At 38.2% G+C, this 24,128-nt stretch overlaps 1 protein-coding gene across 3 annotated transcripts in view; it reads left to right on the top strand.

Annotated features, from left to right (window-relative positions):
- The window catches only part of RELN (reelin), a 536,751-nt gene that overhangs the window by 231,848 nt on the left and 280,775 nt on the right, over positions 1-24,128 (top strand). For all 3 annotated transcript variants that reach the window (XM_019825367.3, XM_019825368.3, XM_011280339.4), the window contains exons 5-6: positions 13,606-13,638; positions 16,629-16,707. In XM_019825367.3, coding sequence (XP_019680926.3) covers positions 13,606-13,638; positions 16,629-16,707 — 112 coding nt within the window. The remainder of the gene's footprint in view (positions 1-13,605; positions 13,639-16,628; positions 16,708-24,128) is intronic.

Below are 24,128 nucleotides of genomic sequence, written 5' to 3' on the forward strand. Positions count from 1 at the left end.
AAAAACAATAAACATTAGGGGCACCTTGGTGGCTCATTTTGTTAAGTGTCTGGCTCTTGATTTCAACTCAGGTCATGATCTCATGGTTCATGAGAACAAGACCCATGTTGGGATCCGCACTGACAGCCTGCTTGGGATTCTCTCTCTCTCTCCCTCTCTCTCTGCCCCCCCCCACAAGTGTTCTGTCTCTCAAAAAATAAATAAGTAAACATTAAAAAAAGTAAACATTAAAGTGCTCGCTTTGGCAGCACATATACTAAGAGTAAACTTTAAAACCCTCAAGAACCCCAACTTCAATAAGGAAAAATCCTCACCATTGCCTCCATTCCCTGAACACCTAGGAGAGAATACACACTTTTTGAGGCCCTCATAAGACCGAGGTGGCAAGTGTGAAGCTGATGTGAGCATAGCAGCCTGGGCTGTCGCCGGTCCAGCGGTGTGCACGAATCCTGGTGGAGGCCGGGCAGGGAGAATAATAGTGTGTGTATATTCATTGGCCTGTGAGCTTCTTGGCATACCCCCTTCAAACACACACATTGATTATTTAGCAAGGCCAGATGGCAGGCTTAACGGCCGACAGCAGTCATGCCCTGTAGTGCCCCCAAAGGGTGCATGCCATTTATAAACCATGCTGGAATCCTCTGTTGTGGAGTTGATGGAAGAGGATATAACCAAAGGCAAATGTTTTATGTCAGGGGAAAGGGGTCAGGTTTATAGTTGGAGCCAAAAACCTTGGCCGCTTTCTGCCATGCTCAGCGGTTGTTCTGCTGTCTGTCACTCTCAGAACAGAGAGCGTGGTAGAAAGTGTGGCTGTATTCTCTAAGGGCCGTCGGCCATGGTGGTGGGCAGAGTATTTATTTCATTCAGATCCCAGACTCTGGAATTTTTAAATTCTTTGTAATAAGGACGGTTGAAAGTTTATTTAAACTGTGAGATGGAGGGAGATAAAAGTTTCAGTAAGGAAGTCCACAACATGAATGAGGTGTTTAACCTACAGAGGTATTTTTCAGCATGTTAAGAATATCTTTTAAAGTGAGGTGATGGATGTGGTAATTAGCTTGATAGTGGTGATTATTTCACAATGTATACATATATCAAAACATCAAGTTGTATACCTTAAATATAGGCAATTTTTATTTGTCAATTATACCTCAATAAAGCGGGGAAAAAAGAATACCTTTGTATACCCAAATATTGTGTGAATTTTACATCAGATGTATCAAAATATTCCCTTGTCTATTCTTGCTTACTCAGTAGCTTGTATCACTAAATGTTTTCCCAATATCCTGAGATGTTGTTTTTTCATTAATTCACACTAAACAAATCGGAATCACCTAATAGATTTTGATTTACCATATCTGCTTTAATAGTTAAAGTGAAAAATAATGGTGTGTTGCATTTGAATTTGCCCAATGTTAAATTTTTTTTGCTACTCAAAGAAATCTGTTTTCCCCATGGCTATTCTATAGCTTACATTTCAGTTTAGCAGTTACAGCCACTGTTCCTGACATCCCTGCCTTTGCAATTTACAAACGAAGAGAGCTGAATTAGGAGACTTTGGTAAAATCATCCTGGAACCCTTAATCTTGCTTCAAGGTCTCACAAACTACCCTATAGGGGGAGGAACTGAAGCCTTCCTGGGGCTGTGGTAGGCAAAAAGTGTTCCTAAGTGATCCTGAGGACAGATAAGATTAAAAGGAACAACAAAGAGCTGACTCATGGGGCCATAGTAAAATTTCTTGCTATTGGCTCTAGGTGGATCTGACGACTTTTTTAATTTCCTAAAGAATGGTGTTTTGAACTGGTGCTGTATATCCCAAGATGATTGAACCTGGATTTAAACAGCCTTCTTTTCAGTTCTCAGGGTTATATACATTCCCACTTGACAGCTTTATCTAGTCCAAAGTCAAAACACCAGAATTTATGCCTGAGAAGAATTTGACATTGAGTTCTTTTGGATCCAGGGGAGTACACTTTCTACTCAAGCTGCTATATAATATGTTGAATTCCCCATATTTTGAAGGGCAAACAGCCTAGGTTTGGGTCTATATAATTACTTTGGGGAGGGGAACAAAGCTGTGATGAACACACCTTAAATTACAATTTTATTTTGGATTGCAAAACATTACTTCATGCAACCTATTAACTCAATCTTATTTTGACATTCAGAGATTGAATTGTTTAATGTAATAATTAATATAGATTTTAATACTCATGTTTTTAAGAGTTGGAATTCGTTAATATTAATGAACACATATTGTGCTGTGTGCCATACATAGGTTCCCAAGAGCCTGGCACAACATCCTATGCCCAGAAGGAAGATAGTAAAGGTTTGAGGATTCAATGCAGAGGATGTGCATAGCATGGTGGCTAGCACATAAATCCTCTATGAATGCTGTCATTAGTATTACAAGGCATTTACATCTGGATGCCATTTAGGTACGTTGAACTCAATATATTCTAAACCGAACTTGACTTTTCCCCAAATCTGGACCCCTTGATTGCAGTTCTGGTTAGTGACATAGTCACCCCAGTCAGATACCAGGATAACATTACTTTCCTCATTCCTTTCTTTCTTCCAGGTCTACATCCGATGTGTCTAAGACCAATTTATTTTATACTTAGTATCTCTTAACCCAGCCTCTTTTCACACCTGGAACTATTTCTGTAGTTCAGGTCTTCCACACATCTATCAAAATGTTCTTAAACACAAACCTCTTTTTTTTTTTTCTCCCAGCCTCAAACCCTGCAACTGCCTCCCTTTGCTCCACTTAGACTAGCTTTCAAGGCCCTCTGAGATCCGACCCTGCCTGTCTCTCCAGCCTCATCTCTGCTTTCCGGCTCTCACTCCTCACCCTCACCTAACCTAACTCTCTATCTCAGCTGTAATAAGCACGGGCTTCATCAAACATGCTTTCCTGTCCCTCGTCTCTGTGGCTTAAGCAGGCCTATTCCTTTCCCTGGAACTCCCTCCTCATTACCTTCTCCATCTCACTGATGAAGCTGCCTTCGTCCTAAAGATCCAGCTCAAGTCTCTCCTTCTCCATCATATTTGTTTGTATCACTTTTCCACCTACTACTTAGTAATCAAATTGAGTTCACCGTATTGCATTGTCAGGTGTTAATTTTCTGCTGCACTGTGAACCCCTTGATCCAGCAGACACTGGATCATTTTAATATCTCAGAAGCTGGCACAGCACCTGGCATTTAGTAGGCACTCAGTTACTGGTTGAGGGAAAGAATGAACCACACAGAGAGACTATACCTTTCCAAAATTGTCCAATGACCATCATTTCTTTAATGGCCAGCCAGCTTGTACCTCCTGCACCCCCGAATCCTTTTTATAATCGTATTTAGGCATGAGATGGGCTCCTTCTGCATTGATGGGCTTTATTAGGAGTAGCCCTATAAAACTCACAATTGGATGGATGTTATTTCAAATGATGTTCATCACCTTGCTCAGTGTCCTCTTTCCAAGAAACCACAGGAGAAACCTCTCTCGAGTCTCTGTACCTGAATTACCCCCCCACCTTCTCCCTGAGCAATATGTTTTCTTTACATGTTATGAACTCTTCAATTTCTGTAACTTTATCGCAGGACCAAACTTAAGACGTCAGAGCATGCATTTTACTTATCTCAACTGGATGTAGTTTTTTTTGCCGACCCTTCATTAATCACCATCTTTGAGTTTTCCCCTCTATTGCCTTGTTTGATTGTCTGCCCTTTCTGGCAAGCTGCCTTGTGTCTATTTTAGAACAAGGTGATTGTACATAGTATCCTTAGGCATATGAAGGAAAGTGAGAAGTAAGGTTATCATAAAGATGATAACAGAGGTACAAATGACCAAGACAGGAGGGAACAGAGAACATTAGAATTTCCTAACAGCAGTGTCTTGCTGGTGTTATCAGCTCCCAATAGTTAATGTAATGGTGGTATTATCACTACCCAATAAACTGACATTTTTGGAGCAATTATATGCCCGACGTTGTGCTAGGCAGAGGGTGCAGAGATACACAAGATAGAGTCTTTACCCAGATGAACTCACAGTATTAGCAGCCTTCATTTCCACTCTGACCTTTAGAATTGTGAGTGAGATGCAGAGGGAATGCTAGCTTTAACTGTTAGAAGTATATTTCTCTATCATAAATCAGGCTGGAGGCAGGTGGTCCGGGGCTGGTGGAGTGGCTCTGTGCTGTCCGGCACATAGCTTCCGCATCCGGGAGCCATGCTAGCTGCCCCAGTGCTTACCGTGTCCTAGCAGTAGGAAGGGTAAAGGGCCAGGGGAGCATGCCTGCTCCTAAATTTAGAAGGCATGACCCAGGTCACTTCAGCTCACTCCTTATGGTCAGAGTTTCATTCCTTTGTCATGGGAAGCTGCAGGGGATAGTGTGAAATGTACCTCTAACTGGGGTCACGGTTCAGTTAAAATAAAGGAGAGCAGATATTGGCAGACCTCCAGCAAAGTTCAGCTCACATTAGCAACAAGGCGGCTGCCACTGCTACCTATATGATGATCCTATAATGCTAATCCTAATGATTTTCCTTCCTAGCTCTGATTGTTATTTAAAAGTCCTATGTGCTCAGGCTACGGGTCAATTTTTACCTCTACTTCCTCTCCTCTGCCCCATCTGTGAACTTCATCTCCTCAAGTTCTCAAAGGTCCAAGATGTTTTAAAAAATTATTACACAGTGATTTAAAAAAAAAACAAAACTATTCCTCAACAGTTCAGATGGTATATTGTTTTGTATTCTGATTTTTCATTTAAACTTCCATTCATATCATAGACAATGTTTTGGGAAATATATGGTTCTCTCCCCCCAGAAAAAGTCAGGGCATGAGCAAAAGCAAGACAAGAAATCACAAGTGTTATACTTAATATCTCATTATTGACAGCTCATAGTAGAATAAATCTCACCTGAAAGAGTTCTCTGTTTCCCCATTTGCAGATTATAAAGATATATTTTAGTTTTTCTCCTATTCCATTTATTTTAGAATATGACAGATGATAAGTTGTTATGAGACACAAATCTAATTGAGATGGGAAATGGGGGGGAAGGGAAGAGAAAAATACCTCCTAATATTGCTGGTTCTGTGCATAATTTAGCTGTCTTTAAATATTAAGGAATCTTTTATACTGATCATAAGTATATTCCTGAACACAGAGAGAACTATTTTCACTCTGAATTTATAACATTTTTGGAAGCTTAATTATCATACTTGAAGGTCAAATGGTTCTTTATTGCAATAAAATACAAAAGTAATAAAGAAATTATTCCTGGGGAGATGAAAGTCTAGGTTCATAGCTCATTAAATGGTAACTTCACAGACCGTGTCTAATTTGTCATATTTAGCTTTGGAAATTTCATACATTTGAATTTCAAATTAGGTGAAGAGATACCTGAGGCAAAACTACCTAGGGCCTTTGAATTCTAAAATGATCCGGAGATATGGTTCCCATAACATAATACCTTTATTTGTAAGAAGTGCCTGTCATCATATATATACTGCTTGCCTGACTCAAACGCTTTTTTTTTAAGTAATCAATAATATTAACACAAAGATCATTAACCACTCCCTCAATTCGTTTTTAGACAACCCTTCCTTTTTCTGCTCAGCGTATTGAAAACTTTGTACTGAATTATTTGTTGAAAAAATTGACAGAAATATATGTTAGAGTAACATGATTACTTAAAAGTTTCCTTCCAAAACAAGTGACTTGCAAGATAAACACTTGTCCAAAGAACAACCTTTGGGTGAGTTAAACATGACCTCATTTCTTTCTAAAGTGCCTCTTCTAGGCTGCTGTGATCTCAGGAGATACTGGTGGGTGCCGTTTTTGAAAAAGCATAAATGCGGAAATGCTTTCTAAATAAATGAAGCTTTTCTTTACTTTCAGCATGAAATTTGTCTCTTGAATAAATTGAATTCATTTATTCAATTCATTAAATCAAAGACTTTTTGCTTCGATTTATTTTGAGAAACAATATAATGATCTATGTTTAGAATAGTCACTAAAAACACCCAAAGATTTAAGCTCTGGGATGGCATTAAGAAAAGCATGATTGTGAGGTCCAAGATCCAAATGAAATCATACATGCTGGAATTAAAGGTGTTTGCTGCCTGTTTGAGTTTATCAAAACTTTCTGATCTTCCATTTCCATCAGCAGAGCTCAGCTACTGCTCTCTTACCTGTGTCCTAAGACAAATCATTACAGTCTATGAGATGCTGTAAATAATTGGAGATAATAGAGAAAATGTGTTTAGCAAAAGAAAAATAATGTTCACAGACAGAGTAACTCTCTATGCCAAGCAATAGATAGATATTTAACATCAGTTGTATTTAAATGTTTGGAAAGGAATTGATAAGTAGTTGTTTTCATATCATAATGAAGGTCAGATTAACTCACTGTGAGTGGAAAATAATGAGCTATTAAAAATCTTTAACCCCCCGCCCCCAAATATATTCCTTAGGAAGGGACATGCAAATCTTGTGACTAGAAACAGTACCAACACACAGATGTGTAAACAAAATGGCCGAAGTGCTTTTTTCCATTTACTCAACTAAGTGTCAGTACACAATTTTTCTACTTTTTTTTTTTTTTTTTAGTTTTTAACAGTTTACTGTTTTGTTTTGTTTTTTCTTGTTTACTGGCTCTTGGGATATTGGTCTAACAAAATTACATAGGTTTTCATTTATTCCTGGTAAAATTGCTACCAACTTGTGTTGATAATTGAAAAATTTTAGGGGTACCTGGGTGGCTCAGTTGGTTAAGCATCTGACTTTAGCCTAGGTCATGATCCCATGCTTCGTGGGTTCGAGCCCTGTGTTGGGCTTTGTGCTGACAGCTTGGAACCTGGAGCCTGCTTCAGATTCTGTGTCTCCCTCTCTGTCTCTGCCCCTCCCCCATTTGTACTCTCTCTGTCTCCCAAAAATAAGTAAATATTTAAATTTTTTTTTAATTTTAAAGGTGCTTGGCTTTTTTTTCAGGTAAAAACATGCAACAGTATGCCATCCTTCGTCGTTGTTGTTGTTGTTGTTGTTTTAATTGAAATTCAAGTTAGTTAACATATAGTGTAGTATTGGTTTCAGGAGTAGAATTTAAGGATTCATTACTTACATATAACACCCAGGGCTCATCCCAAGTGCCCTTCTTAATGCCCATCAACCATTTAGCCCATCCCCACCCACCCACCTCCCCTCGAGCAACCCTCAGTTTGTTCTCTATACTCAAGAGTCACTTATGGTTTGCCTCCCTGTCTGTTTTTATCTTATTTTCTTTCCCTTCCCCTATGTTCATCTGTTTTGTTTATTAAATTCTTCATATGAGTGAAATCATATGATATTTGTCTTTCTCTGACTCATTTCACTTAGCATGATATACTCTAGTTCCATCTACGTTGTTGCAAATGGTAAGATTTCATTCTTACTGGTTGCCAAATAATATTCCATTGTATATATACCACATCTTCTTTATCCGTTTATCAGTCAATGGACATTTGGGCTCTTTCCATAATTTGGCTATTGTCAATAGTACTGCTATAAACATTGGGGTGCAAGTTCCCCTTAAAATCAGCATTTTTGTATCCTTTGGATAAATACCTAGTAGTGCAATTGCTGGGTCATTCCACTTTTAGCTTTTTGAGGAACCTCCATAGTGTTTTCCAGAGTGGCTGAACCAGTTTTCATTCCCACCAACAGTGCATCCTTGCCAACATCTCTTGTTTCCTGAGTTGTTAATGTTAGCCATTCTGACAGGTGTGAGGTGGTATCTCATTGTGGTTTTGATTTGTAGCCCTGATGATGAGTGACATTGAGCATTTTTTTTCATGTGTCTGTTAGCCATCTGGATGTCTTCTTTGGAAAAGTGTCTATTCATGTCTTCTTCTCATTGTTTAACTGGGTTCTTTGGTTTTGGGTATTGAGTTGGTAAGATTTTATAGATTTTGGATATTAACCCTTTATCTGATATGTCATTTGCAAATATCTTTTCCCATTACATCAGTTGCCTTTTAGTTTTGTTGATTGTTTCCTTTGCTGTGTAGAAACTTTTTATCTTGATGAGGTCCAAATAAGTTCATTTTTGGTTTTTTTCCCCCTTGCCTCCAGAGACATGTTTAGTAAAAAGTTGCTCCAGCTGAGGTCAAAGAGGTTGCTGCCTGCTTTCTTCTGTAGTATTTTGATGGTTTCCTGTCTTATTTTTTGGTCTTTCATCCATTTTGAATTTATTTTTGTGTATGCTATAAGAAAGTGGTACAGTTTCATCATTATGCATGTCACTGTCCAGTTCTCCCAACACCATGTGTTGAAGAGACCATCTTATTTCCATTGGATATTTTTTCCTGCTTTGTCAAAGATTAGTTGGCCATATATTTGTGGGTCCATTTCTGGGTTCTCTATTCTGTTCCATTGATCTATGTGTCTGTTTTTCTGCCAGCACCATACTGTCTTGATGATTACAGCTTTCTAATACAGCTTGAAGTCTGGAATTGTGATGCCTCCAGCATTGTTTCTTTTGTTGTTGTTATTTTTTTTTGGTTGTTTTCAACATTACTTTGGCTATTCTGGGTCTTTTCTAGGACCATACAGATTTTAGAATTATTTATTCTAAATCTGTGGAAAATGTTGGTGTTATTTTATAGGGGTTGCATTGAATGTGTAGATTGCTTTGAGTAGTATAGACATTTCAACAATATTTGTTCTTCCAATCCATGAGCATAGAATGTTTTTCCATTTCTCTCATAAGTGTTCTATAGTTTTCAACATACAGATCTGTTACCTCTTTGGTTAAGTTTGTTCCTAGCTGTCTTATGGTTTTTGGTGCTATTGTAAATGGAAGCCATACCTTCATTCTTAATCCTTTGCTGAAAACAGACTTTTATTTTTTTATTTTTTTTAAAAATTTTTTTTTCAATGTTTATTTATTTTTGGGACAGAGAGAGACAGAGCATGAACGGGGGAGGGGCAGAGAGAGAGGGAGACACAGAATCGGAAACAGGCTCCAGGCTCTGAGCCGTCAGCCCAGAGCCCGACGCGGGGCTCGAACCCACAGACCGCGAGATCGTGACCTGGCTGAAGTCGGACGCTTAACCGACTGCGCCACCCAGGCGCCCCGAAAACAGACTTTTAAAAGAACATGGAGGCTTTAGTGAGATTCTGTCAGGGTTCTTACATTTTGTTGGCTTGTTTTTACTTTGTTCTTTTAAGCAAAGTAGGAACTTCATTTTAAGTAGGCTGTTTAGCATTTCAAATTTTATCTGTGGTTTTGACTAAGTTGATTCATTTTGATGACATTTGGCATACTCTTGATGTTATCAAGATACAACTTAAGTCCAATTTCCAATTCAATACAATTACTTGAACCTGATCAAGCTTTAAAGAGGATGTAGTTTCTATAATTTTTGTAGGTCTAAATGACATTAAGTTTGTGGGTAAAGATTTCAGAGATGTGTGATTATTTTGAATGACATCAAGTTCAGTGAAACACAAATTCATTTACACATTTATCCTCTGTTCACACAGATAGTGTTGTCATCTTGCCTAGGATCAGTAACGAATTAGTAAATTTTTGGAATTATAAGTTGGGTTTATTTATCCATTGCCAATGCTCATAAATCTCCTTGGAGTGATCTATAAAATCCAACTGCAGATGTGGTATCCCATGATCATTGTACTTTAATTCTAAAAAACACCACTGAAAGTTTGGCCTCTAGCCATTACACTGTTTATAAGAGTTTACAAATTATTGGTAGAAACTTCATATTAAGCTCAATTGCCCCCAAATGTATGGGAAGACAAGCAATTTAATAAGTAATCACATGTTTGTATAAACTAAAGTAAACTTTTGGTCTTTTTCTCAGAAGTGAATTTTTTCTGCAGCATAGGATGTACAACTAATCACTTTTGTGAATCTAGGGATATCCAAATTTGTTAAGTTTCATGTTAGGACAGTAAGTGCATTCTCATAGCTTGAAGTTCTGTCCAGCCTTTACATATAGTCTCATGGGATTCACCAATGAAGCCAAATTGGGACCATATTATGAAGTGCCTCCTCAGTGATCTCTTTGGGTACAAAACTATTCCAGCCATCTTTTTCTGTCTCTAATTCATTATCCAGTGCATCCTTCCCTGTATGTACCTGTGGCTGATTGTCTGACCTGGTGTTCTTATCCTGATGGAGAGATAACTGGAAGGAACTGAGATGTCTTTTATACCTCTGTTAAAGACATGTTCTGTCCTGTTTTCTCCAAAGCCAAAACCTACCTCTTTAGAAACATTTTTGTTCTCTCTCAGAACAAAACTTCCAAGTCTAAGCCATTTGGCAACTTTAGGTGGTAGCTAGAGTTAGTCCTGAGATTTTGGGTCATAGGAGCTGGGAAGTTGGACCAAGGTGGGAGTGGTAGGGTGGGAACAATCAAAGGTCCTTGGGGAGGCAGAGAATCAGTAATAGACCAACAAAATGTTGAGATAAAAACATTTAAGCAATCTAGAAAAATGAGTAAGAATTAGTTCAATGGCAGAGGAGCAGGAAAGGCATACTTAGTTGAAGATATGGTACTGGGCAAGCACTGAGAAGGCTGACAAATTAGGACTTTCTAATGCATGTGTTTTATATATAATAAAGGAAAGAGTAAAGACCTTTATGCCAAATTCACATAATTCATCCATGTCAGGAGTATGAGGTAAAAAGCAGGTACTATCCAAGTGGGAGTGTAATAAATAATGTTAAACTATATTATACTTCTTTAGGCTACTTATTCTAATTTTTCTGTGGTACATTTACCCCTAATAAATGTGGAACAGAGGTTGAACTTCCTACAGGCTTAGAAATTTTGTTAAATTACATAAAAAATAGATTGATATAGTCACTTACTGAGAGATGATTAAAATAAGCTTCCAGGCCCAGTACTTTCCTAGATTTTGGACCATATTTACCCCATACGTGTATGAATATTTTTCAAGGAAATTTGTACATTTATTTCCATCAAGTTTAATGCATACATATTTCTCTTTCTGAGGAAATAATGTTTAGTTATCTCAGTGGATTTTGTTAAAAATATTGAATTGGTTTTTCCTAACTAGTGATTTAAAACATGATTTAAATTTGTTGAATTAAATTAAATTTAGGTGGTACTTATTGGGTGTTTAAACTACCCAGACTGTTATACTAAAGGACTCTCTGACAATGTTATGAATATATTTTGGCATGTTTTCAAAGGTTTGGATCTTCAATTATTCATTTTCCAAAATATCATAAAATATATTACAATTAAGAAGTATCTTTCAGTTTAATTCAGCATTTATTGGGAACTGATTAGCAGCTTAGGCTGGTGTGTTGGGTGGCCATACTTTCTGCCTTTGAGGAACTTATTTCCTCTTGGGAGAAAAGATATATACTTAATACAAAGAATAGTTCTGCCTGCTGTAAAAATAAGGGCTGGACTATGTGATTAAGACCAATAGTTTTTAAATTTGGCTTTTTATGAGAATCACCAGGAAAGGTTTTCAAAAATACAGATTCTAGAGACAGTCTTTGAGACATTAGTCTTCTGTCTTCCTGGTGTTGGCCTCACTGAAATAAATTCCTCTCTTGTTCCATCACTAAAAACAAAAACAAAAACACAACAAAAGCAAATTCTAAGCCTCCATTCCCAAAGATTCTGATTCCCTGAGTCTTTTCTAATTGGCCTCCCCTGATGATTATGTTGTGGGTGGTTCAGTATAAGATACCATGTGCCAAAGTCATGTAGAAAAGGTAGATACTAATTTGGATAGACTCCTTAGATTAAGGTAGAGTAAAGCATTTTATAACTTAATCTTTTTATTGGGTTCAGGCCTCATTTAAAATCAAGTAGGTCCTGATGTCTCTGCAGATATTTTGTTATACATATTTAAACAGTAAGTATTTTTACTTGATACTTGCCCTAAATTTTACATTTGATTTAATTAACTTATTTCCCAGTTTTCTTTGAAGTTAAATACTATATAGATATCAGTATTATTTTCCTCCTCCTCTTCACAATTTATTCCATGAACACAGAGAAGCCCTTTTGTAAAATAGCTGATATTAGTCATGTTCAACAATTATGATATCTTAAGAAATGAAGCAAACAACAACAAAAAAAATTCTTTGGTCCTTGATCCTCATTAGGTGCTACAAAATCTCATCTCTTGTCTTTGCAGTGGACTTTCTTGAAAGAACAGTCTGCACAGTAGTTACAAGTGTGGCCTCTGAAGCCAAATTTCCTGGGTTCATCTATAGACTCTGCTTAACAGTGCTGTGATAACAGTATGTTCTCAATAGATATCATCTTTATTAGGATTATTTTGGTCTTTCATTTAACCCTCTTTTCTCTTAAAACTCTCTCATTTCCTTATTCCCATAATGAAATGAACTCTTTCTCAGTCTCCTTTGCTAGCTCGTCTTCTACCAGTTCCTTAAATGCGTGTTTACCACTTCATTTCACTTCTTTTTCTATGTCCTGCATTCTCTCTGAAGGACATGGTCATCTTCCATGACTCCACCACCTCCTGTGTGACAATGATTCCTTAATTGATATCCAGCACCGATCTGTCTCCTAGCTGTTGTTCAGCCCTGTCCAGTAGAGGTATAATGCACGCCACATGTATAATTTTCAGTATTCTAGTAGCCACACTTAAAAAAAAAAAATAGATGAATTTTAGTGACCTATTTTATTTAACATGGAATATTAATATTCCAATATTATGTCCCTTATTTGTGGAGTGCCCTTTCTTAAAATGCATATTTTGAACATCCATTCCTTTGCTCATAAATGTTCAGAAGATCATCAAGCTCTCGTGGTAAAGTCCAAATTCCCCAGCATTCACTTCCATGATCTTGTCCTCCCTATTTTCCCAGCATCACCATTTTTACTCTCTCCTCTTAACACTTTCATCCAGTCATGCTGAAACTGTTGTGGTTCTTCCCCAAAGCCATTCTCTTTTGCTTCTCTATGCCTTTTCACTTTTACTCCAGAAAGAAGCAGCTCCCCCCTCCTCTACCACCACCTACGTTCCTTCTGCTCGTCTTTCAAAACCTAGCAGAGAAATCATCTTCTCTGGAAAACCTCTCCCGACAACCCTTTTACTGTTCAGCCTGGAACCAGTATCCCTTCCTTGTCTGCCATAGCACTTACTGCACTATATTCTAGTTAGCAGATGGTAATGAGCTCTTTTGAGAGCAAGAGTGGCACTATTTTCTATTTCCCTAACACCCATAATAGCCCCTGAGAGGTACTGGGTGCTCAGGAAGAGTTTTAGCATATCCATTAACTATCACGTCACATTTATATTATGTGTTTCGAGGGATACCTGAGGCTGATGTGTTTGAGGGATACACTCAACTATCCTGAATTTAAGGGGTTCTACTCTTCAGTTTAGGAGTTACTTTTAAATAGAATAACTACATAGAAAGTTGGATGTTTTACTTTAAGATGTTTACTGGCATTTTTTTTTCTTATTCCTCCAAAAAGGTTCTAGTCATTTAATTTCTTTAGTGTTACCTAAGTTTGTAATTGTAGTTGATTATTACTGATTTTGTTTTTGTTGCTAATCAATCATCTTTCCCTTTTTCTCTCTTGTCCAGCTCCAACAGAAGCCACAATGCACCCACATCTAGGTAAGTGCTTAAGACCCCAGTGTCACTAACCTTAGTACTTAGATAGGCTTGTTTCAATCCTCTCACTGTGTGGGCAGATGATATAGAGGTGAGGAAACTTCCTGCCCTCTCTGATTCACTGATCATTGACTGAAATCAGTCTCAGGTTCATATTATGCTCGAACACAGGACCTCACCAAGGAGGCAATCATGGTGCCCACTTGGGGCCAGTGGAAGGACTTTTAAACCTGTTAGTACATCCATCCTTGTGATCCTGTTGAGCCTGATCTTTTATTTTTTATTATTTTTTTTAATATATGAAATTTATTGTCAAATTGGTTTCCATACAACACCCAGTGCTCATCCCAAAAGATGCCCTCTTCAATGCCCATCACCTACCCTCCCCTCCCTCCCATCCCCCATCAACCCTCAGTTTGTTCTCAGTTTTTAAGAGTCTCTTATGCTTTGGCTCTCTCCCACTCTAACCTCTTTTTTTTTTTTTTCCTTCCCCTCCCCCGTAGGTTTCTGTTAAGTTTCTCAGGATCCACATAAGAGTGAAAACATATGGTATCTGTCTTTCGCTGTATGAGCCTGATCTTTTGATCAAGGATTTTAATGCCAAATTTTCCCCAGAGCTCCTACCCATCATAAATAGTAGAGCATAGGGTTGGTGGGCAAGGAGCTAGGAGTGTGGAGGCATGGAGGTCATTTCAGATTTGAAATAACTGTTCAGACTAGTACTGGGTTGTAAAAAGAAAGTTTGGTCATTTCTTTCAAAATTGAAATGAAGTTGTTCAAATAACCATAAGCTTTGTTTAATGGCACCATATAAAGTTACTACCTCTCATTTTTCTCATGATCTTTCCATAGTGCCATGCAAGGCAAGGTTTGTAGTTGCTAAGAATAGTTTCTGGAACCACTTCCTGGGTTTATCTCACCTTCTCTGCTTGCTGGCCATGTACATTGAGTAAGTTACTTAGCCTCTCTGTGCCTCAGTTTCCTCATCTGCAAAATAGAGGAAATAATAGTACCTACCTCCTTGGGTTGTTATGATTGAATGAATTTCTGTTTGTAAAGGTGTACAGTCAGTGATATAATAGTGTTTGGAAAGAAGTAAACACATGAACAAATAACCATTGAGGCTTACCCATGCCTCTGTAAAACATTCTATAGAAAACAAATGGTCGTTTAAGAGTTCAGTTTCTCATTGTGTTAGTGAGGGTTTATTTTAAAAGCGATTTCCAACGCTACACTATTTAATAAGAATGAAAATAAATCATCCTGGCTGGCTCCAGCCTTTTCAGATGTCTCTCACGGTGGGACTTGCAGATGGGTCAGTTATTTGTCTCTTGGGCTTTTCCTTTCAACCTACAAACCCAATTAATTTATTTTTCTCTTTGGAAAATCTTCCTTGAGAAGCTCTACTTTTATGTAATGCTACAGCTTGGGGCTCCTCTTCTTTGGCAGACTAACTCAAACAAGTGCTTAGAAGCATGCCTTCTGGCAGCCAAGGCAGGCTGGTGACCCGCAGTGGCCCAGCCTCTTCTGGGCCAGGTTAGGTATTTGGGAGAGCTGCACCCTGTAGGCATTTCAGGCACTGCATCTAATCGCTCAGAGGAATCATTAAATCACTCCCACACGCAGAATACATCACAGCGTTCTCCCTGCGTAAATCCATATTCTCCCTGTTGTCCTGCCTAAGGCTTCTGAGTTTGAGCAGCCGTTGCTCTTAATACATGCTGATTCACTGGTTTCCTGGACTTCGTTATGTGCTTACCTGCTGGCATACCTGGAATAAAGAGAGCGAAGAGGGCCGTGGGTGGCAGTGTCACCAAAGAGAACTTGGAAGTACGCTCCCTGATATTTGGAAGTGATTTTAATTACCCACTGGATCGATGAATTATTTGTGTTATTCAAGTGAGCCAAAAACATAAAATATCACCTTTGAAAAAAGTAAAAAAAATTGGTTATTTTTTTGTTAATCAGATCCTGTGATTTTAATTTTTCCAAAAAGCATGTGTAAACTAGTTCAAACAGAATCATACAGGCCCAGAGAATTTATATAAGCCAAAAGAAACTTCCCAAGCAAACCAGGGGAATGGGATGAGAGGGTTTTTGACCATGAAATTCATTTTTTACAACTTGAGTAGAAAGAATTTTCATTTCTCCCACAGCCTTAAAAGCGAGCCGTGAATTTTTTTTTTTACTTATCCACCTTCTATTCAGTGGAAAAATCACAAATTCTATGGCTTACGAAAACACTCTTTGCTCTTGGTATGCCCAAAGTTGTTTGAAAACTTAAAAATAGATATTTAATACAATCTCAAGTGTAATGATAATTTATTTTAAACTATGGGTGGCTCCCTCATATGCCTCCTGACTTTTAACATGACTTTATTTAGGACTTTTACTTAACGTAGATAAATTCTCCTATGCAGCTCTGAAGGGGAATAATGTTAACACTTTGCAACACATTGAATAAAATATGAGTGAATATGCAGAACTAGGGAAAACAAGGCAGGGGAAGAGGAATAGTAGGAAAGAGATGAAGAAATGGGTTAGTAAATACCAGCAACATTAGCTGACAATGAATAGCCAGAATGGTCCATCTGCTTCTATTAAAGTGAGTTAACACTGAACCTTTCTGGGCATATTGAGCTATGAGAGACAAGTCTTGTGTGACCTATCTTCATAGGTTAGTACTGACCTTGGCCTTCCTGCCTTTTCTGCCTGGTGACAGTTTGGTGGGGTTTCTCTTTGGGGACTGTGGTTTCCAGACTTGTAGGTGCCTAACCATCGAGACTTTACACTTGTCCCTTAGTAGTTTAGGGGCCAAATATATAATCAACTGCTCATTTAAAATTCAGTTTTAATTTAAAATACTGTTATTCCAAAATAAATAAATAAATAAAATATTGTTATTCCTCATAAAGGCAGTACATTGACCCTTTTGTGTAGCTAAGTCTATTGTTTAGTATAATTTTTTCCTAAATACTTTATTTTTCTTTTAGCTGAAGTACATAGCGACAGCATTATCCTACGAGATGACTTTGACTCCTATCACCGACTAGAGTTGAATCCAAATATATGGTAAGTTACAGGAATATGCTTCACTTTGGTTTGTTTGTGTTATGCAAAAAAAAATGATGCTGATTGCTCCCTTGGAGCAGTTACATAACGTTAAATTACTCTTCAAGCACTAAGGGATGAATAAAAGTTGTGAGTTGTTCAACCAGGAAACTGGGCTTAATGTAGGCTGCATGTCTATTCCTTGACTTCTTTAAAAACTGAATCTAGGTGGCATCTCAAAGCCATGCATATGTTTAGATTTTTTTTCAGGTGTACAAGTTCTTTATGTAGAAAACATTATGCTTTAGTGTGTCTAAAAATTGCATTTATGCTGAGGAAAAGAAGAGAAATGGTTTATCTGAAATGAGAGGTGATTTGAGTCACACTTATAAATAACTTCTAAGTCATTGGACTGCCTCATTTATTTACACCCTAGTCTCTCCTCTGAAGGCAGCTTAGGTTCAACTCCATGGGATTTTTGAGGGCAAAGAAATAATGAATCAAACCCATTCATTAAAAACTTGTTGAATAGAGGGGCGCCAGTGGGCTCAGTCGGTTAAGCATCCGACTTCAGCTTAGGTCATGATCTCACGGTTTGTGGGTTTGAGCCCCTTGTTGGGCTCCGTGCTGACAGCTTGGACCCTGGAGCCTGCTTCGGATTCTGTGTCTCCCTCTCTCTCTGACCCTCCCCTGCTTGTGTTCTGTCTCTTTCTGTCTCTCAAATGTGAATAAATGTTAAAAAAATTTTTTTTTAACCTGTCGAATACATCAACAGATGCATGCATTTGTTGGCAATTTGTTGTATTTTTGGTGACTGGGGAAATAGGTCTGTCGACCCAGACCTACCATCAATCTGTGTCATTTTAGAGAATATCTGAATGTGGATGTTCTGTGACATTAAATGTTTTTATATACACAACCAAAAGCTCAAGGTAAATTTGAAGCTCTAATGTAAGTAAACTTTCAAGTTGCAACCAAAATTCAAACAATGCTCAAGACTAGAAAGAAATGAAAAACACTAATTCAAAAAGATATATGCACCATGTTTATTGCAGTATTATTTATAATAAACAAGATATAGAAGTAACTAAGTGTCTATTAATAGGTGAAGGGATAAGGAAGGTGTGTCTTTGGAATATTGTGCAACCATAAAAAAGGATGAGATCTGGCCATTTGCAACAACCTGGTTGGAGCTAGAAGGTATTATCCTAAGGGAAATAAGTCAGATTGAGAAATATAAGTACCATGTGATGTCACACATTTGTGGAATCTAAAAAATAAAACACATGAATAAACATATCCTAAACAAATAAATATCAGAATCAGACCCTAAATACAGAGAACAAACTGATGGTTGCCAGAGGGAGGGGCGGAATGAACAAAATGGGTAAAGGGGAGTGGAGTATACAGGTTTCCAGTTATGGAATGGGCATAAAAGGCACAGCATAGGGAATATTGTCAATGATCTTATAATAGCATGTATGGTGACAGCTGGTAGTTATGCTTGTGGTGATTGGATCAGAACATATATAGAAGTTGCAACACTATGTTGTACACCCGAAATTAATGTAACATTGTATGCCAATTATATTCAAATTTAAAAATTAAAAACAGACTAGAACTCCATCCTCAGATGTCAGTATATGATATTCATTTCTGTTTTTCTTTATTTTCACTGTTCAATGAATATTAGGCAATAATCATTTTATTTATACAGTAAATTTAAAAGGGATATCGTCCTTCTCTCAAATAGCTTATAGTTTAGTAGAGGATATACAAAATGCATATTTTTAAAACCCTCCTAATCCAGGATAGAAATTCTTAATTCTAATAGAAGGGGTACAAATAACATGTATTGTAGTTCCAGAACAAGAAAGATGGCTCTGATGGGATTTTCTTAGAGAAAGTGGCCCTGGAACTGAGCATTGAAGATGTTACATAGATGGAGAGTGCTGGTGCTTAAATACTAGACGGAGGAACTTTTTGTGCCTTTTCTAGAAAGAAATATTGATCTAGATAGTATATAATAAAAATCAGAGTAGCCAGAATCATAAAGTCTCATAATTTATATGCCACCTAAGAAATAGTTTATCAATAAAATTTCACTTCCCTGGGAACATATCCTAAATACAAATTTCTTAAAGCAAATTGAAAATCTTTACTAAGAAAAGGCCAAAGAAACTCTCTAAGCACTGCTTGTGCCCAGGAAAAACTCTCTACTCCTCTTGACATTAGGGGTTTTTATATTCTATTAATATAGATGTTGTCAGATGATTTGTTTCTTTCAAGGCAAGTTTATTTCTGTCAAGCTAATTCATTGTCTTCAGTGAGTTTTCTTGATAGATACAAAATGTGACTTTTATGGGGTTCAAATTCTGTTGTTTTTGAAATCAATAAAACATGATTGATTTTGCTTCACCCGTTTTCATGACTGATCTGATATATGCTTTCTTGACCCAAGTTATGGATTTTGTGTCCCTCTCACTTAACTTATGGTTTCTCCCACTTAAAAAATTTTTTTGTTAACTTTAAAAAGCCACGTACTTCTGTTTTCTATGAAATATATTTCAGAGTAATTTTACTTTATCTCTTATTGCCCACAGTCTCCTTCATGTAACCTCTTTAAGGTTAAAAAAGCCCCAACTATGAACCTCTCATCATTTGAGAGAGGACTTTGTTCAGCAAAAGGTGGCAGAGGTTCTGAGGTCAGGCCAGTCCAGTTTGACTCTTGAGCTCGTCACTGGCCAGCTGGGTACCTTGAGAAAAGCGAAAAGCTTCCTTTACGGCTAAGAGCCTGTTTCTTTGTCAGTAAAAAGTGAGATGAATACTGTTTTTCCAACATTGTTTTAATGTTTGAAGGGGCGCCTGGGTGGCGCAGTCGGTTAAGCGTCCGACTTCAGCCAGGTCACGATCTCCCGGTCTGGGAGTTCGAGCCCCGCGTCGGGCTCTGGGCTGATGGCTCGGAGCCTGGAGCCTGTTTCCGATTCTGTGTCTCCCTCTCTCTCTGCCCCTCCCCCGTTCATGCTCTGTCTCTCTCTGTCCCAAAAATAAATAAACGTTGAAAAAAAAATTATAATGTTTGAGGAGCTGGAAAAGATCTGGCACCATGTATATAGTATTGTAGGTGCTCAGTACAAGTTAGTGCCTTCCCGTCTTCCCTTCTTCTCTTTCTTTCCCTACCCTTCTCTCTTTCCCTCCCTCTCTCTCTACCACCCCCCCTGCCCTCTTCCCCTACTTTCCTTCTTCTCTCTCCCTCTTTTTGTCCCTCCTTCCCTTTCTTCCTCCTGTGATATATTTGCACATTGTTCTCCTTGTCTCCTCTAAGTCCAGATATGACCCCAAATCATTATTATTTTTAAAATCTTCAACCAATTGAAGGACTTCAACCAAGTCCTCATGTATTCCATTATTGCATTTGGATGAAAAAAAACACATCAGAGTAAATATTTCTGTATTAAATAATATATGGAACATATATTAATGATAATATATTTTAGTGGAATCATAGGGAATGGGGAAAAAAGAGGATATTAGCTGTCTCAAAATCCTTAAAAATAGACATAAATTCCCTAAAGGAAGAAACTAGCACTCAATAAAATTGGACATCCCAGTGAAATATGACCAGTATAGTAACGATGCCCTACGTGCTTTTGGAACTTTATAAAGGCAGTTTTCACTGTCCTGAAATCTGTTTTCTCACAATATTGGCAATGTGAGTTTTGTTCTTTATGATCTTGTCTTTAATTCCCTCCACCCCACAGAATTAGAAATCCCTGGGCAACTCTGTGACAGTGTAGGAAGGAGAAAACCTTACTGCCAAGTCCGTAACTCTGTGTCTCTGCTGTACATCGCCACATACATACAGCAGGGTGTCCTCTGTGCTGCTTCTGGCCAAATTCCCATGACTACATACATCACCAAATAATTTGCCACTAGGGAAAAATGTACTGCTTGTGTAAGCATGTTCTCCCATGGGGTTTGGAAATCATTGTATGCAGTACTCAATTTGTAATTTTTAAGGACAAGCTGAAGGAAAAGTTAAGAAACTAGTTATGTCTGTGTAATGATCGAGAGAGAGATCAGTTTCAAAACCAATCACTCACAACTCCTTTGCTTCCATTAACTTCATTTAATAAAATCCCAATTGTTTTCACTCTATTACCTGTAGTTTGTGATACTCACATTTATTATCTCATGTAAAAATTACTGTACATAAAAGACAAGGAACATAAAACACTGTGACTATTGTTATGAATGAACATAACAGCCCAGTTACTCTTCCAAGTGTTGGAGAGCAGTTGTGATAGAACCAAGAAACTTTTTTTAAATTTTTTTTTAACGTTTATTTATTTTTGAGACAGAGAGAGACTGAGCATGAATGGGGGAAGGTCAGAGAGAGGGAGACACAGAATCTGAAACAGGCTCCAGGCTCTGAGCTGTCAGCACAGAGCCGGACGCGGGGCTCGAACCCACGTACCGTGAGATCATGACCTGAGCTGAAGTCAGCCGCTTAACCAACTGAGCCACCCAGGCGCCCCCCAAGAAACTTTTTTAATATCAATTCAATACTGAATGTCCTGCCTGTCTACTTAGTTTAAATACTAAGTTTCATTTCAAAATTAATAAAGGTACTTGGCAAAAAGTCCAATAATATTAAAAAATATTTAAAATTAAAAATAAACCTTCCTCCCACACTATAGCTGTATTCCCTTCCAACAGAAGCAGCAACTGTTAATGGTTTTTGCCAGTCCTTTCAGAAACTGTTTATGTTTACACAAGCATTGCAGTTATAAATTCTGGCCACAGACTGGGGTATCGGAGGAATAAAACTTTTCGTTGTTCTTTCATAACCCAACTTAATTTCTTTTTATTGTCCTCCTTCTCCCAGTGGCTAAAACTTAATTTCAGTCACCTTTGGCTAGCCCTCTCCCATTTTTCTGATGTTGTGACTAAGTTTCAGAGGACTTATTGGTGCAAAAGCAGGGGTGGTCTGAGGATGTACCTCTGGTCTCCAAGTCATCTATTCCTGCAGGTACCCAGGGAGCCTTCCCGTCTCATCTCGTCTTTGGTGGCTGGTCCACACAGACAGTTTGCACTTGTCCCAGCCATTCCTTCAGGAATGGCTCTGTTTTGAGCCCTGCATGAGGGTGTGGAGACTGCTCTGCTGCTCCTGGACCTGGGCTGTGGGCATGTCCTTGATGCTGTGCTCTGGTTTGCCATCATGCCGCTAGAGTCCTTCCACCTCCCTGCAATGCAGAGCAGAGAGTCCTTCTGCTCTTTCCTCCCCAAATATCTCTAGGGAAGCAGCCCTGTATTTCCTCTACTCTCTCAGTCACTTCTGAGTGCTTTGTTTGGATGAGAGCTGAGAAGTAAAGTTACAAATGAAGAGAAAAACAAAACCCCTTCATTGGAATATAGTGGTAGCTCAGGCTTATCGAGAGTGAGGCTTCTGTACTTCCACTTTGCCCTGATGTTGGACCACATGCAAGTATACCTCTGAACCACGACAGTAGCTTCATCAGTTCAGATGTGCCATTGAACCCAAGGGGGTGAGAGCAACACCCATCTGTCAGCACTGCTGACAACTCTCCATTGTCATATCAAGTGTGTTCAAACGATTGTGTTACTAGGATAAAAGAGATAGTAGTATCTTACTCACATAGAGGCAACCCTCCAACCCCTAAAAACAAGGAGGCGGGAAGAAAACCCGCATATAACTAAAGTTAGAAGAAATTAAAGACCTATAAATATGCTTTATCTCATTAACATTTCATTTAAGCATCTACTACTTGTACCTCATCTTTCATAGTTCCTTTTTATAAATTAAACTATTTTAGTATGATGTAAATACTGCCAGTATTTCATATGAATGGAGTACAGTCTTGATTTTTTTTTTTTATTAAGAAGAATCATAGCTAATAGCCCTAGACTGGGAGCATTCCAGCTACCCATCAGCAGGAGAATGGATAAACAATGATATAGGGGCCCTTGGGTGGCTCAGTCGGTTAAGCCTCCAACTTCAGCTCAGGTCATAATCTCACGTTTCATGGGTTTGAGCCCCGCATTGGGCTCTGTGCTGATAGCTCAGAGCCTGGAGCCTGCTTCTGATTCTGTGTCTCCCTCTCTCTCTGCCCCTCCCCTGCTCACGCTCTGTCTCTCTCTCTCAAAAATAAATAAAATGTTAAAACAAACAGTGATATATCCATACAATGGAAATTCAGCAAAAAAAAAGGAATTAATTGTTCATAGTGGAAACAACATGGTTAAATCTCAAAAATATTATGTGGAAGGAAAGAAGCCAGACCCAAAATAGTTCTTACTATATGGTTCCACTTCTATGAAATCTAGAATAGGCAAATTATCTAAAGGGCTAGAAATTAGATCAGTGATTGTTTCTGGGATAGGGTTTCTGGGAGGAGCTTTCTGGGGGTGACGAATATGTTATATATATCTTAAGGGCCGTGGGTTATATAGATGTGTGCACTTGTCAAAACTTGAGGTCTTATATTTCACTGTGTGTGAATTTACCTCAGTTAAAAAATTCAATAATAATAAAAGCAATGAGAAAAAATAAGAAACATGAGACATTACTGATTCATAACTTGCAGTTATCAAGAGTTCAGAGAGAGAGTTAAAGGAACTAGAAAGTGAATGATTTGTGGAAAATGATTTAAGTTTCCTTAAGAAGTGTCTTTATCCTCCAAGCAATTACAAAGTCAAGCAGGAATCCTTGTTTTGCTTAACAGATTATCCTTTTAATGCTTGTTTTGTGAAGATCACAGAAGGCATTTGGAGCTGTAATATCACCGGGCTCTGATGTTCTAGTGGGAAACTCGGGGCTGTTAGAAAACATGATGATAAATTGCAACTCAACGACAACAGATGTTTCCCCTCCAGCACAATAACAATAGCAGAGATGTCCTTTTCAGCAGAGATCAGGGAAGAACAGGAGTCAGTCCTCAAAAGATACATCTCAGATGAGTAAGTCATCATGCCAACAGGGATATGAGACATCAGGAAGAAAGACACAAACGAAGTTGTCTCAGATCCTTGGTACGTGGAGACCTCTGTCCATTGGTTTATCATACAGAAAGCCCCTCAACTTAGAGCTAAGGATTGCTTGAATCAAGAAGAGACTAGAATATTTCCATTTTTGTCTCTAAAAGATCATACTGAAGGACCAGGGAAGCAGAGATCACAAACTCTGCTGCATCTGGTATTCTCTTGAAAGTACTAATTTAAAGGGGCGTCTGGATGGCTCATTTGGTTGGGTGTCTGACTCTTGATCTCGGCTCAGGTCATGATTTCATGGTTCATGAGATGGAGCCCCAAGTCGGGCTCTGTGCTGGCAGTGAGGATTCTCTCTCCCTCTCTCTCTGCCCTCTCTCTTCTCATGTTTGCTTTTTCAAAATAAATAAATAAACATTAAAAGAAAAGAAAAT

Source organism: Felis catus, chromosome A2, assembly GCF_018350175.1.
Source record: "Felis catus isolate Fca126 chromosome A2, F.catus_Fca126_mat1.0, whole genome shotgun sequence".
In the NCBI taxonomy this organism is placed as follows: Eukaryota; Metazoa; Chordata; class Mammalia; order Carnivora; family Felidae; genus Felis; species Felis catus.